Source organism: Otolemur garnettii, unplaced genomic scaffold (genome assembly GCF_000181295.1).
Source record: "Otolemur garnettii isolate 467f Iridium unplaced genomic scaffold, OtoGar3 scaffold00124, whole genome shotgun sequence".
In the NCBI taxonomy this organism is placed as follows: domain Eukaryota; kingdom Metazoa; phylum Chordata; class Mammalia; order Primates; family Galagidae; genus Otolemur; species Otolemur garnettii.
The window spans coordinates 901015-914252 of record NW_003852519.1 but is presented as its reverse complement, the minus strand read 5'-3'; the positions used below and the strand labels follow the sequence as shown (position 1 = coordinate 914252).

The 13238-nt window shown below is 36.6% G+C and overlaps 1 protein-coding gene across 1 annotated transcript in view; it reads left to right on the top strand.

Annotated features, from left to right (window-relative positions):
* Nucleotides 1-13238, top strand: part of LRP6 (LDL receptor related protein 6) — a 168854-nt gene that overhangs the window by 82732 nt on the left and 72884 nt on the right. Inside the window, exons 6-7 of the mRNA XM_003797770.2 lie at nt 394-790; nt 2024-2195. Of these exons, the coding sequence (XP_003797818.1) occupies nt 394-790; nt 2024-2195 (569 nt within the window). The remainder of the gene's footprint in view (nt 1-393; nt 791-2023; nt 2196-13238) is intronic.

Here is a 13238-nt window from a genome sequence, read left to right as displayed (position 1 = left end):
AGATTTCTTTACCTTTAGACAAAAACTTCTTAAAGAAAGGCTCTGTATCCTGTGTCTCTCTCCTTCTTTAATATTTAGCTATTTAGCTTTTCAGTCATTGTTGATTATTCATTATACTTTAGATAGTTGTATTAATTCCAGAAGTTATAAATTGAATGAAACCAGAGAGTGTATATTGAAACTTGGTTTGGAAAGGTAAGCCATTGTAGAGCTTGATCTCAGAGCAGATTCTTCCTATTTCACTATTTTTTTTTCCATTTTTCCTATAAAATAAATAAATGCAGTTTATTTTTCAATTCCTGAAGAAGTTCTACATTCTTTTTATTTAAGAGTGGCTAAATTTTACCTATGGGTTTCAAAGTATTTCTTCTTCTTTTCACTTTGTTGTTCTAGGTGCCACTGAATTATTGCTTTTAGCTAGAAGGACAGACTTGAGACGTATTTCCTTGGATACACCAGATTTTACAGACATTGTGCTGCAGTTAGAAGACATCCGCCATGCCATTGCCATAGATTACGATCCTGTGGAAGGCTACATCTACTGGACTGATGATGAAGTGAGAGCCATACGCCGTTCATTCATAGATGGATCTGGCAGTCAGTTTGTGGTCACTGCTCAGATTGCTCATCCTGATGGTATTGCTGTTGACTGGGTTGCACGAAATCTTTATTGGACAGACACTGGCACTGATCGGATAGAAGTGACAAGGCTCAACGGAACCATGAGGAAGATCTTGATTTCAGAGGACTTAGAGGAACCCCGAGCTATTGTATTAGATCCAATGGTTGGGTAAGGAGTTGGTGTTTTTGACTTTCCCAGGTCTGTGAAAACATTGACTGAGACAACAGTGAAGTACTTATGTATGTTGATTTCCAATACAAAGCTCTTCAATGACTATCCATTTTTGAAATATAGTGGTTGAGGCCTGGCACGGTGGCTCATGCCTGTAATCCTAGCACTCTGGGAGGCCAAGACGGGTGGATTGTCTGAACTCATGACTTCCAGACCAGCCCAAGCCAGAGCCAGAACAAGACCTCATCTCTAAAAAAAGAGCCAGGTGTTGTGGCAGGCACCTATAGTCCCAGCTACTTGGGAGGCTGAGGCAAGAGAATCCCTTAAGCCCAAGAGCTTGAGGTTGCTTTGATTTGTGAAGCCATGGCATTCTACCAAGGGCCACAAAGTGAGACTCTGTCTAGGGGGGGTGGGGGGAGATGATTGGAGTAAGATCTCAAGTTAAAGAAATGCTAATTTTTTGCTTTGAATACTTTGAATAGTTTTTCTTGCTAAATTAAGTCCATATTTGCTGACTTTGGGTGTTGTCTGTAGATGTTGCTCAGATTGCATCATGACCATGAAAAATGTGGAAATGTTTTTAGAACTCTTTTCCTTTCCTTAGAAGATTTAATTTCATCCCACTTCTAGTTTTTTTTTTTATTAAGAATATGTCTTACTTTATATTTCCCTAAGTATAAGAATGACTCAATTTCCAAAACATTGTTAGGCCATACAGCTTTGCTTCTTGTCTTGGTTTTTTTTTTTTTTTGCTGTGCCATGGTGACTATAGTCCAGGGAAATGTACTCACCAATGTTACTGTTACTATGAGATTTATTCTGAGAATGAATATAATAACTAATTATTACACCTCAGTGTATATCAATGCTTAGAGCCATCCAGGAGCCATAAGGAGAATTACTTAGTGGTGCAGAAGATGTTTTGGGGAATTCAGCTTGTCATCTGAATGTTACTACTGGGATAAATGTTTTGTGTCATAGATGACAAGCCAAGAAAAAGAAATAAAATTCATGGGAAGGAGCACAAAATAGTTTGAAAGACCATATGTAAAAATGAAATCTCATCATTGGGAGGTGTTTTTAGGATCAGTTCTAGAAAACACTGATCTGAAAATTTCTCACACTTATATATTGCTATTGTAAATGTCTTAAACATACTCTTTGTATTTAGATATCTGAAAGTTATGCTTTATTGTCTATTTTTAGCTCATTTTCTGTATACTTCTATAGGTACATGTATTGGACTGACTGGGGAGAAATTCCGAAAATTGAACGGGCAGCTCTGGATGGTTCTGACCGTGTGGTATTGGTTAATACCTCTCTTGGTTGGCCAAATGGTTTAGCCTTGGATTATGAAGAAAGCAAAATATACTGGGGAGATGCCAAAACAGACAAAATTGAGGTTTGTTTTTCGTTTTAAAACTAGTTTTATGATGATTATGAGTTGATAGTAATACAGATATTCTTGTCTCTTAATAGTTGTGTAGGTGCTAGAGGTACCTTTTATGGAAATCTTAACTTTCCCTTTTCTAGGGATAATGTATTCTCTTCCACATAATCCCAGGATTTCTGAGATATATTGGTATGGGAAATGGGTAATTCATCTGTTTCTAGTCTTAAAACTTACAAAAAAGATGATTTTCCTCATTTTAGATAAAGCCACTGCCTGAATTTCCTAGGGACAGTTTCTGCAAACTGAAAGATGTATACTGGAAAAGCTGGCTTGTTTTCAGTTAGGAAAACCAAGCCCATGTGTATATATAACTTAAGTTATTGGTGTTGGAGTAGGTGGTAGAACATATTAAAGAACATATCTTTAATGGTTAATTATGGGCTGCATGGAAGAAAGATTAATTAACCAAAATTTGGAGAAAAATATTAACCAAGTGTTAGAATTAAGTTTGTGGCAATCAAATAGAATTATGGTGACAACAATCAACAGGGAATATTTTATTACATATTTTGTAAGTGGCATATATCTCTGATATTGAGGAGTGTTAAGTCTAAAATTTGCAACTTTGAATGAGACTGTGTTAGAAGTCTTTTGGATCACATGTTTAAAACGGAGTTAGGATCTCAATTTTTCTTTGGGGAATATATGACTTATACAAGGAATAGCTCTCAGTGGCTTTTCAGAGAGCCACTGTACCCATCTAATGGATAGAAAATTTGTAGAGCAGTTATTTATTATTTTTTTAAAAGAACAGTTATTTTAGAAAGGTAATTCTGAGGAGTGCTAGGGATTCTAAGCGGATAATGACTTAAGGGGGCTTTCTTCCAAAAAATGAAAACTTGGAATGTAAGAAATATCCATTAGTATTCCACCAGGCTCAAATACTGAGAGTGAAGTCTCTTATTCTTACAGCTGGTTTCCATTAGTAGAAAATTTTACATAGACTAACTGTATAAATTTTCTCCCTGTTGTTAGTGTTTCACTGCCTCTTCCCCACCTTCTTTAACATCCAGGTTAGTTAGTGTTTGACTCTTTGAGTAGCTGGAGTGTAGTGCTAGAGAGACAAACGTTACGAGTTAGTTCACTTTTTAGATAGGCTTTTAGCTTCCTTTAGATCTGCTTGGGTAGAGATTGCCTACTTAATCCCATTTATTTCCCATTTATTTATTTATTGTGTATTCTTATTCAGCTATGAGTTACACACGAGTAAATACGTATTACTCTTGAAAAAATAATTTAAAGCTCATGTGTCCTAAAAGAATGTCTGTAGCATTAAAACTTACACAGGGAAGAACATTTGATTTAATGTTGTGTAGGGATTTTAAAAATTACATATTTGGTCTTGTTTTTCTTAGTCTACTATGACTGATTAGCTTGAAAATAAAATCATTTGTTTCTTACTGGGAAATTTTCAAGTCTTATTTTTTTCGTGGCACATATACTTAATACTTTAGATATCAAAATTTATTTAAAATCACAAATAGTTCGGGAGGGATTCAGATAAATTATAATTTATGAACATTTGGAATGACAGTGTTCAAGGATAAAAATGAATCTGCATTACATAACAGTATATAATGTTGATAAATAGGATTATCAGTTTGTGGTGAGTACAGTAGATGTAAAATTAGTATTCCTTCTGCCCTTGTCATATCTTCTTGAGCCGTGCATGTGTATATAGTGGTGTTATTTGTTCCCTCGTTCCCTGTTTCCTTCTTATTTGAGTAGTATCAGCATCCTTACCTTGTATTTTAGATCCTTCTTTCTCCTTCCAGGTTTGCTGGAACTTAGGTACTGTTTTTGTCCTTTGTCCTCTTTTTGACAGATTGTTTGGTGTTAGTGGTAAATTTACTTACCTCAAACTGTGCACATGAAGACTTCCCATTATTCTTTGTCCTGGAGATTCTGGTGAAATTTCACTAATTGGGCATCAGTGCTTTTGTATTTTCTTTACATAGACACGTCTGGGAAATAGATCAGATATTGTTATTTATTCCCTTTTCGTGATAATGTAAAATTGCTGGTACATGGCAAACTAAAGAAAAGAGCACAACTCTTCATCTAAAGAAATCTTATATAACTGGAGGAGAAAAGCTGTTAGTTTCCCATCCTGACAGTAGTAGTAATTATAGGAGCAACTGCTACCACCAGCTTTTGATCTCCTTTTCCTTGATAGTAGGTAGGTAATATTTAACTTGAAAACTTTTTAAAAAGTATGTAATTTTTTAATAAGTGTATTTGCTAGCAGTTGATCCCAGATAGTGATCTGACCCCCCCAGACATGATCCCATCTAGCACCGTCCCCTTAAGAAGACTTTCCTGCTGTGCCATGCCCAGGAATGAAAGCTGCTTTTCCCTGGGACTATAAGAGAATATCAGATTGTGGTTAGCCCTATGTATCTGAACATCAGATATGTTAGCCCTATTTCCTTCTGCAAGATTTAGAATCCATTTGGGATCAAATTGTTCTTTATGTGTTTATAACACATTTGGGAAGAAAAGATAGTTATTTTGGTTAATTATTATGTAGCAGTGTGAGGCATAGTAAGCCCTTGTGTTTTGAGTGGTTCACATGGGAAAAGCTCATAATGTTCGTTCATTTATTCTGTCCACTCCCTTAATGGAGATTCCTGAGATCAGCTTCTCATTTCCTCCTCTTGTAAGTGATAATGTGACAAGATGCTGGCTACATTAAAGAGTTGGGTTTAAGGATTAGAGAAACAAGGGAGGAGGATTGGGGAATTTAGAGGTTTTGACTTGATTTTTTATTGTACTAAGTTGTAGAAAGAGTGAAAAGCTTTACCTCAAGTTTATAGTAAGCTTACAGAAAGAGAGAGTGAACATGGGGCATTGCTAAAGATGTCACATTTCAAAAGAGACAATTGCTGGCTGCCCTGTCATCCTGGCACTCCAGGAGGCTGAGGCAGGTGGATCATTTGAGCTCATGAGTTCAAGACCAGCCTGAGCAAAAGTGAGACTTCCTCTGTACTGAAAATAGAAAAACTAAGGCAAGAGGATCGCTTGAGCCCAAGAATTTGAGGTTGCTGGGAGCTCTGATGCCACAACATTCAACAAAGGAACAGAGTGAGACTCTGTCTCAAAAAGAAAAATAAAAAAACCAAAAAGAGATAGTGTGGTATTGGCTGCAGCTTTAATATAATAATGTGTATGTGAGGATATGTCTGCTTTCCTTATTCATCAGTTCATAGCATCCACTTACCTGATGTGTTATTTGAAAGATACTTGCTGGTACTTGTTTATTTTTCTTCTTCATTATGCTGAAATGATTTCATTGCCTTTTATGAACAAACTTCCTAGTTTACTTGTCTGCATTATGTTTCCCTCACTCCCTAGTTTTCTAGTATTCTGGGGGCTCTCAATAACAAATAAGAAAACATTAATAGAAAGAATAACTTCATTTTTCTGAAAGAAGCAACAAAAGCCTTTATTTTGTATGACCCGGCAGTAGGCAGAATAGCATTGTGTCTTAACATTGTTACTTTTTTGGTCAGGTTTCACTCCCGAAAGTATCTGTGGCACTGAGGGCCTGGTACTGCTTACTATGATAATAGCAAAGACATATTGATAATTCATAAATCTAAAGCATGATATAAAATTAAGAATGTACTATTAACTTATATTTTCTTGAGGATGTTTTTCTCATTATATACCAGTTTAACAGACATTATATACTTTTTATTTCAGATCCTCTCCCTTTATTTCTAAGCTTCTGCACCCAATGCAATAACACTTGGTAGTTACAGGTAAAAAAAGAGATTTTTCTTGTCTCCATTGAGGCATATGTAAGTGTAAGCTTCCCTGCTTTAAAAGGATACTATGTCCATAGCTAACTTAGTTCACATCTAATTAGACCCAGCACAACTTTGTTTGCAAATAGAAACAGCAATTATTTGAACTTGTAGTTCCAAGAAATTTTGAATAAAGAGGTTATTATGTATGATGTGTGCTGAAAACTTGGCATTTGGATGTTGTTTCATGTTCTAAGCTTGAAATTGCAGGGCAGCATTTTCCTCATACAACTTCCTCTATTTTGTCAATACCCTAATAGAGAAATTTGTTTCCTAAATATTCAGATTTCTTTTTTTTTTTTGCAGTTTTTGGCTGGGGCTGGGTTTGAACCCACCACCTCTGGCATATGGGGCCAGTGCTCCACTCCTTTGAACCACAGGTGCCGCCCCCAGATTTCTCTTTAAAGGAAGTTATCTGGTATCTTTAGCCTGTGTACTTTAAGAGTTTGTTAAACATATGCAAGGACTTCTTTATATGATACTTCTTACTGAGATTAATTTTTCCTTAAGAAATTATAATATCTATTGTTGAAATAAAGCTCTTTTTTGTTTTTTTTTTTGACACAGAGTCTCACTTGGTGACCCTTGGTAGAGTGCTGTAGTGTCAGAGCTCACAGCATCCTCAGACTCTTGGGCTCAAGCGATTCTCTTGCCCAGACTCCCAGGTAGCTGGGATACAAGCGCCTGCTACAATGTCTGGCTGTTTTTTAGAGATAGGGTCTAGCTCTGGCCCAGGCTGATGTCAAACCTGTGAGTTTAGACAGTCTGCCTGCCTCACCCTCCCAAGTGCTGGGATTACAGGTGTGAGCCACTGCGCCAGCAAAGCTCTTTTGATACTATGACAATGCTAATAACTACTTGCTTTCAAATCTTGGCTATTTTATAACATTCAGTATTCCTTAAAATTGACTATACTGTATCTTGAGAAATATTCAAGATAATGAACTTAAATATCTGAATTATTGCCCATTTCATCTATTTTACTTTAGTATATATTCTATATGTGTATAAATTTATATTTCTCCCCAAATCTTCATGACTTATGATTATAGAAGAAGAATGATACTCATATTGATAAACATCATCATTAGATTTCTCAACTTAGACCCTATAGATTTGGGGCCTATAGACACTCATTAATTGTAAGCATGGAGCTACTCTGTTATACCAGTGGTCCCTAATGTTTTTGGCACCAGGGACTGGTTTCATGGAAGACAGGTTTTCCACAGATGGGGATTGGGGAGGGGGATGATTTTGCAGTGATTCAAACACATTAATTTATTGAGCACTTTATTTCTCTTATTATTGTATTATAATATGTAATGAAATAATTATACAACTCACCCTAATGCAGAATCAGTGGGAGCCCAGAAATTCTTTTCCTGCAACTAGATGGGCCCATCTGGGGGTTATGGGAGAGAGTAACAATTTGAAGTGTGTTGCTTATATCCATTCTACTCCATAATCTTGTTTTGATTGTTGTCGTTCATAAGGAATGCATAACCTAGATTGCTTACATGTGCAGTTTATAGTAGGGTTCGCACTCAGATGAGACTCTAATGCCAAAGATTATCTGACAGGAGCTGGAGCTCAGGTGGTGATGAGAGTGATGGAGAGTGGCTGTAAATACAGAGGATAGTTTGCTAGTTTGCCAGCTGCTCAATTCCTGCTACCCATCTCCTGCAGTGTAGCCCATGTGGACTTGTACTAGTTTACATCCCAGGGGTTGGGGGCCACAATGTTACATCATTTTGCATCTGTTTGGGGTGCATTTCTTGGTAATGAATTTGTGAACTATTTGAAAGTTGCCAGTTGATAAACAGCCCTGAAATATTATTTAGTGCTATAATCTTTAACAACTAAAGTAGTACATCATACAGTTATATGCTCTATTGTGTCATAATTCACAAAAGTCTCGCTCTAAAAAAATTACCGTAAGTTTATAAAGAGAGAAACATTCTTGATGATAGGTGTAATCATGCCATATTGAGCTACCACAACAAACCTTAGAGCCTTACCAAACGGGATGCTTTGACTCAATTAGGAGTTTGGATAGTTTTATCCAGACAAATTATGATAATCTGATGTGTGTTGGTAGTTGGAAAGTGTTTTAGTAACAAGGTTTGAACTTGGGATTTTTTTCTTTCTTTCTATTTTTTGAGACAGAGTCTCACTCTGTCACTGAGGCTAGAGTGCTATGGTGGCATCATAGCTCATAGCAACCTCAAATTCCTGGGCTCAAGAAATCCTCCTGCCTCAGTCTTCTGAATAGCTAGGACTACAGGAGCTCTTCATGATGCCAAACTAGTTTTTCCCCCTAATTTTAGTAGAGACAGGATCTTGGTGTTGCTCAGGCTGGTCTCGAACTCCAGAGCTCGAGTGATCCACCTGCCTCGGCCTCCCAGAGTGCTAGGGTTACAGGTGCCAGTCACTGCACCTTACCTGAACTTGTTCTTGAACTACTTTTTAAAATGATCTCGCATTACACATTTTCTTTTTTCTTTCTTTCTTTCTTTTTTTTTTTTTTAGAGCAGACCTTGGCTCGGTTCGAACCCCCCAGCCCTGGTGCATGTGGCCAGTGTCCTACCCACTGAGCTACAGGCGCTGCCACATTACACATTTTCATCTCATGTTTTAATATATATGTGTGGAGATATTTTTAGTTATAATCTGATTATTTGAAAAGTGCTTTTTTATACTCCTGAATTAAAATTCATTTTATGTCCTAGTTTCTTGAGGAGAGTCAGCCTTTTAATTTATAATAGTGTTTAGTTTTTAAGAGTGTTAATCTCCAGATCTTTATTGAAATATTTTGTAATAGTGGACCCTGACCTTAATTCTTGATTTTGCCATTTTACTGAGAGATGTGAGATAATTCATATAATCTCTGGCCAGTAAAACCATTTGAACCAGATGACCTTTAAGCTTCTTTTCAGTGATAACATTTTTGATGTTTGTTGCACTAATTGCATATCTTAGGTTAAGAAAGGATAATACATTTGCCTTGGGACAATTGCTAGAGAAAATTTATGTTGTAAATGACATGAATATTTTCTTTTTTCTTTCAACTTTTCCTTATTTGCTGTGCAGTTAATCCCTATTACCTTAAAAAAATTTACTCATTGCCAAAGTCTTGAGTAACTCAGTTTTGCTGAAACAACCTCTCCTGGTAAGCTATCCATTTAGCTTTTGTACTGACCTTTACATAAAACACACCATTACTAAGATGCTTTGTAGGATTAAATAAATGTTTGAAGCTTGCCAAACATATAAATAATTTTTTTGAACTAATGGAGTTCATGTAAAATGCTGATTTTTTTTTTTTTTTTTTTTTTAAAGATTAGACATTATTCCTGTGGAGGTGGGAAACTACTATAGTTTTATTTATTTATTTTTTTGGTCTTGAGTTTTCTTTTCTTTTCTTTTTTTTTTTTTTTAATTTATTGTTGGGGATTAATTGAGGGTACAAGAAACCAGGTTACACTGATTGCATTTGTTAGGTAAAGACCCTCTTACAATCATGTCTTGCCCCCAAAAGGTGTAGCATACACCAGGACCCCACCCCCTTGCTCCTTCCCTCTCTCTGCTCTTCCTTTCTCCATCCCTCCCTCCTTCCTTCTCTCTCTGCTCTCCCTTTACCCCACCCCCACTGTGTCATTAATTGTCATTAATTATCCTCATATCAAAATTGAGTACATAGGATTCATGCTTCTCCATTCTTGTGATGCTTTACTAAGAATAATGTGTTCCACTTCCATCCAGGTTAATACAAAGGCTGTAAAGTCTCCATTTTTAATGGCTGAATAGTATTCTATAGTGTACATATGCCACAGCTTGTTAATCTATTCCTGGGTTGGTGGGCATTTAGGCTGTTTCCACGTTTTGGCCATTGTAAATTGAGCTACAACAAACAGTATAGTGCAAGTGTCCTTACGATAAAATGATTTTTTTCCTTCTGGGTAGATGCCTAGTAATGGGATTGTAGGATCAAATGGGAGGTCTAGCCTGAGTTCTTTGAGGGTTCTCCATAGTTATATTAGTTATAACTCCTTAGTTAGTCTCCTTCTCCAAAAAGATTATATTAGTTTGCAGTCCTACCAGCAGTGTAGAAGTGTTCCCTTCTCTCCGCATCCATGCCAGCATCTGCAGTTTTGAGATTTTGTGATGTGGGTCATTCTTGCTGAGGTTAGATGGTATCTCAGAGTGGTTTTGATTTGCATTTCTCTAATAGTTAGGGATGATGAGTATTTTTTCATATCTTAGCCATTCGTCTATCTTCTTTAGAGAAGGTTCTGTTCATGTCTCTTGCTCATTGATATATGGGATGGTTGGCTTTTCTCATGTGAATTAATTTGAGTTCCCTGTAGATCCTAGTTATCAAGCTTTTGTCTGATTCAAAATATGCAAATATCCTTTCCCATTGTGTAGGTTGTCTATTTGCTTTGGTTCTTGTCTCCTTAGCTATACAGAAGCTTTTCAGTTTCATTAAGGCCCATTTGTTTATTTTTGTTGTTGTTGTTGTAGTTGCCACAGTGGTCTTCTTCATGAAGTCTTTCCCCAGGCCAATATCTTCCAGTGTTTTTCCTATGAGGAAATCCTTTGAGGATTTTTATTATTTTATGCCTTAAATTTAAGTCTTTTATCCATCTTGAATCAATTTTTGTGAGTGGAGAAAGGTGTGGGTCCAGTTTCAGTCTTCTACCTGTGGATATCTAGTTCTCCCAGCACCATTTATTGAATAGGGAGTCTTTCCCCCAAGGTATGTTCTTGTTTGGTTCATCAAAGATTAGGTGGTTGTAAGATGTTAGTTTCATTTCCTGGTTTTCTATTTGATTCCAAATATCTATGTCTCTATTTTTGTATCAATTTCTTTTTCATATCTATGTCCTAGTAGCACAGCCTAAAGTCCGGTGGGCTGATGCCCCCGCTTTGTTTTTATTACTAAGAACTGTCTAGCTTTACGGTTTTTTTTTTTTGGTTGCTTACGAGGCGTAGAATCATTTTTTCCAAATCTTGAAAGTACAGTGTTGGTATCTTAATAGGGATGGCACTGAATAAGTAGATTGCTTTGGGAAGTATGGACATTTTAACAATGTTGATTCTTCCCAGCCATGAGCATGGTATGTTCTTCCATTTGTTAATATCATAATTTTCTTTATAGAGGTCCTTCACCTCCTTTGTTAGGTATATTCCTAGGTATTTCATTTTCTTTGAAGCTATGGTGAAGGGAGTTGTGTCCTTAATTAGCCTCTCATCTTGACTGTTATTGGCGTATACAAAGGCTACTGACTTGTGGACATGGATTTTGTATCCTGAGGCATTACTGTATTTTTTGATGACTTCCAGGAGTCTTGTAGTTGATTCTTTGGGGTTCTCTAAGTATAAGATCATATTGTCAGCAAAGAGGTAGAGTTTGACTTCCTCTTTTCTCCCATTTGGACGCCCTTTATTTCCTTGTCTTGCTTAATTGTATTGGCTAAAACTTCCAGCACTACATTAAATAGTAATGGTAAGAGAGGACAACCTTGTCTAATTCGAGTTCTAAGAGGAAAAGCTTTTAGTTTTACTCCATTCAGTAAAATATTAGCTGTGAGTTTGTCATAGATAGCTTCGACATTTCAGAAATGTGCCATATATGCCTATACTCTTCAGTGTTCTAATTAGAAAAGGATGCTGGATTTTATCGAATGCTTTTTCTGCACCTGTTGAGAGGATCATATGGTCTTTATTTTTGTTTCTACTAATATGGTGGATAACGTTTATGGACTTGGGTATGTTAAACCAGCCTTGCATCCCTGGGGTGAAACCTACTTGTTCATGATGTATGGCTTTTTTGATGATAATCTATAATCTATTGGCTAGGATTTTGTTGAGAATTTTTGCATCTATATTCATTAGTGAAGTTGGTCTGAAATTCTCCTTTATCATTGGGTGTTTTCCTGGTTTTGGTATCAGGGTGATGTTTGCTTCGTAGAACATGTAGGGGAAGATTCCTTCCTCCTCAGTTTTTTGGAATAATTTCTGCAGTATGGGAATAAGCTCTTCCTTGAAGGTTTAATAGAATTCTGGTGTGAAGCTAGCCGGACCAGGGCATTTTTTTGTTGGAAGCTTTTTTATCGTTTCTTTAATCTCAGTGCTCGCAATTGGTCTGTTCAGAAGCTCTGTTTCCTCCTGGCTAAGTGTAGGGAGAGGGTGTGATTCCAAATATTGATCCATTTCCTTCACATTGTCAAATTTCTGGGCATAGAGTTTCTGGTAGTATTAAGAGATGATCTCTTGTATCTCTGTGGCATCAGTTGTAATTTCCCCTTTATCATTTCTGATTGAGGTTACTAGAGATTTTACCCTTCTATTTCTAGTTAGTCTCGCCAAAGGTTTATCTGTGTTATTTATTTTTTCAAAAACCAACTCCTTGTTTCATTAATTTTCTGAATGATTCCTTTGTTTTCAATTTCATTGATTTCTCATTTAATTTTGGATATTTCTTTTCTTCTGCTGGGCTTATGCTTAGATTGTTCTTCTTTTTCTGGTTCCTTAAGATGACTTATGAGTTGGTTGATGTGCTCTCTTTCTGTTTTTCAAATGTAGGCATCTAAAGCGATAAATTTTCCTCTCAAAACTGCTTTGGTAGTATCCCATAGGTTTTGGTAGCTTGTCTTCATGTTGTTATGCTCAAGGAAGTTAATGATTTCCTGTTTTATTTCTTCTTGCACCCAACTGTCATTTAACAAAAGGTTGCTTAATTTCCGTGCCTTTGTGTGGGGTTAAATGTTTTTGTTGGGATTGAGTTTCACCTTTACTGCCTTTTGGTCTGAGAATGTTCCATGGGGCGATGAGAAGAATGTATATTCCTTATCTTTGGGATGGAGTGTTCTATATGCACATCTATCAAGCACAGTTGTTCTAGGGTCCCTTATATCTTTGTTTAATTTCTGTTTAGAGGATCTGTCCAGCTCTGTAAGAGGAGTGTTAAAGTCCCCTGTTATGATTATAGGATATCATATTGCTCAGACTGAGTAAGGTCTGGTCAAGAATCTGGGAGCATTTAAATTGGGTGCATAAATATTTGGAATTGAAATGACTTCTTTTTTTTTTTTTTTAGACAGAGCCTCAAGCTGTCCCCCTAGGTAGAGTGCTATGGTATCACAGCTCACAGCAACCTCCAACTCTTGGGCTCAAGCGA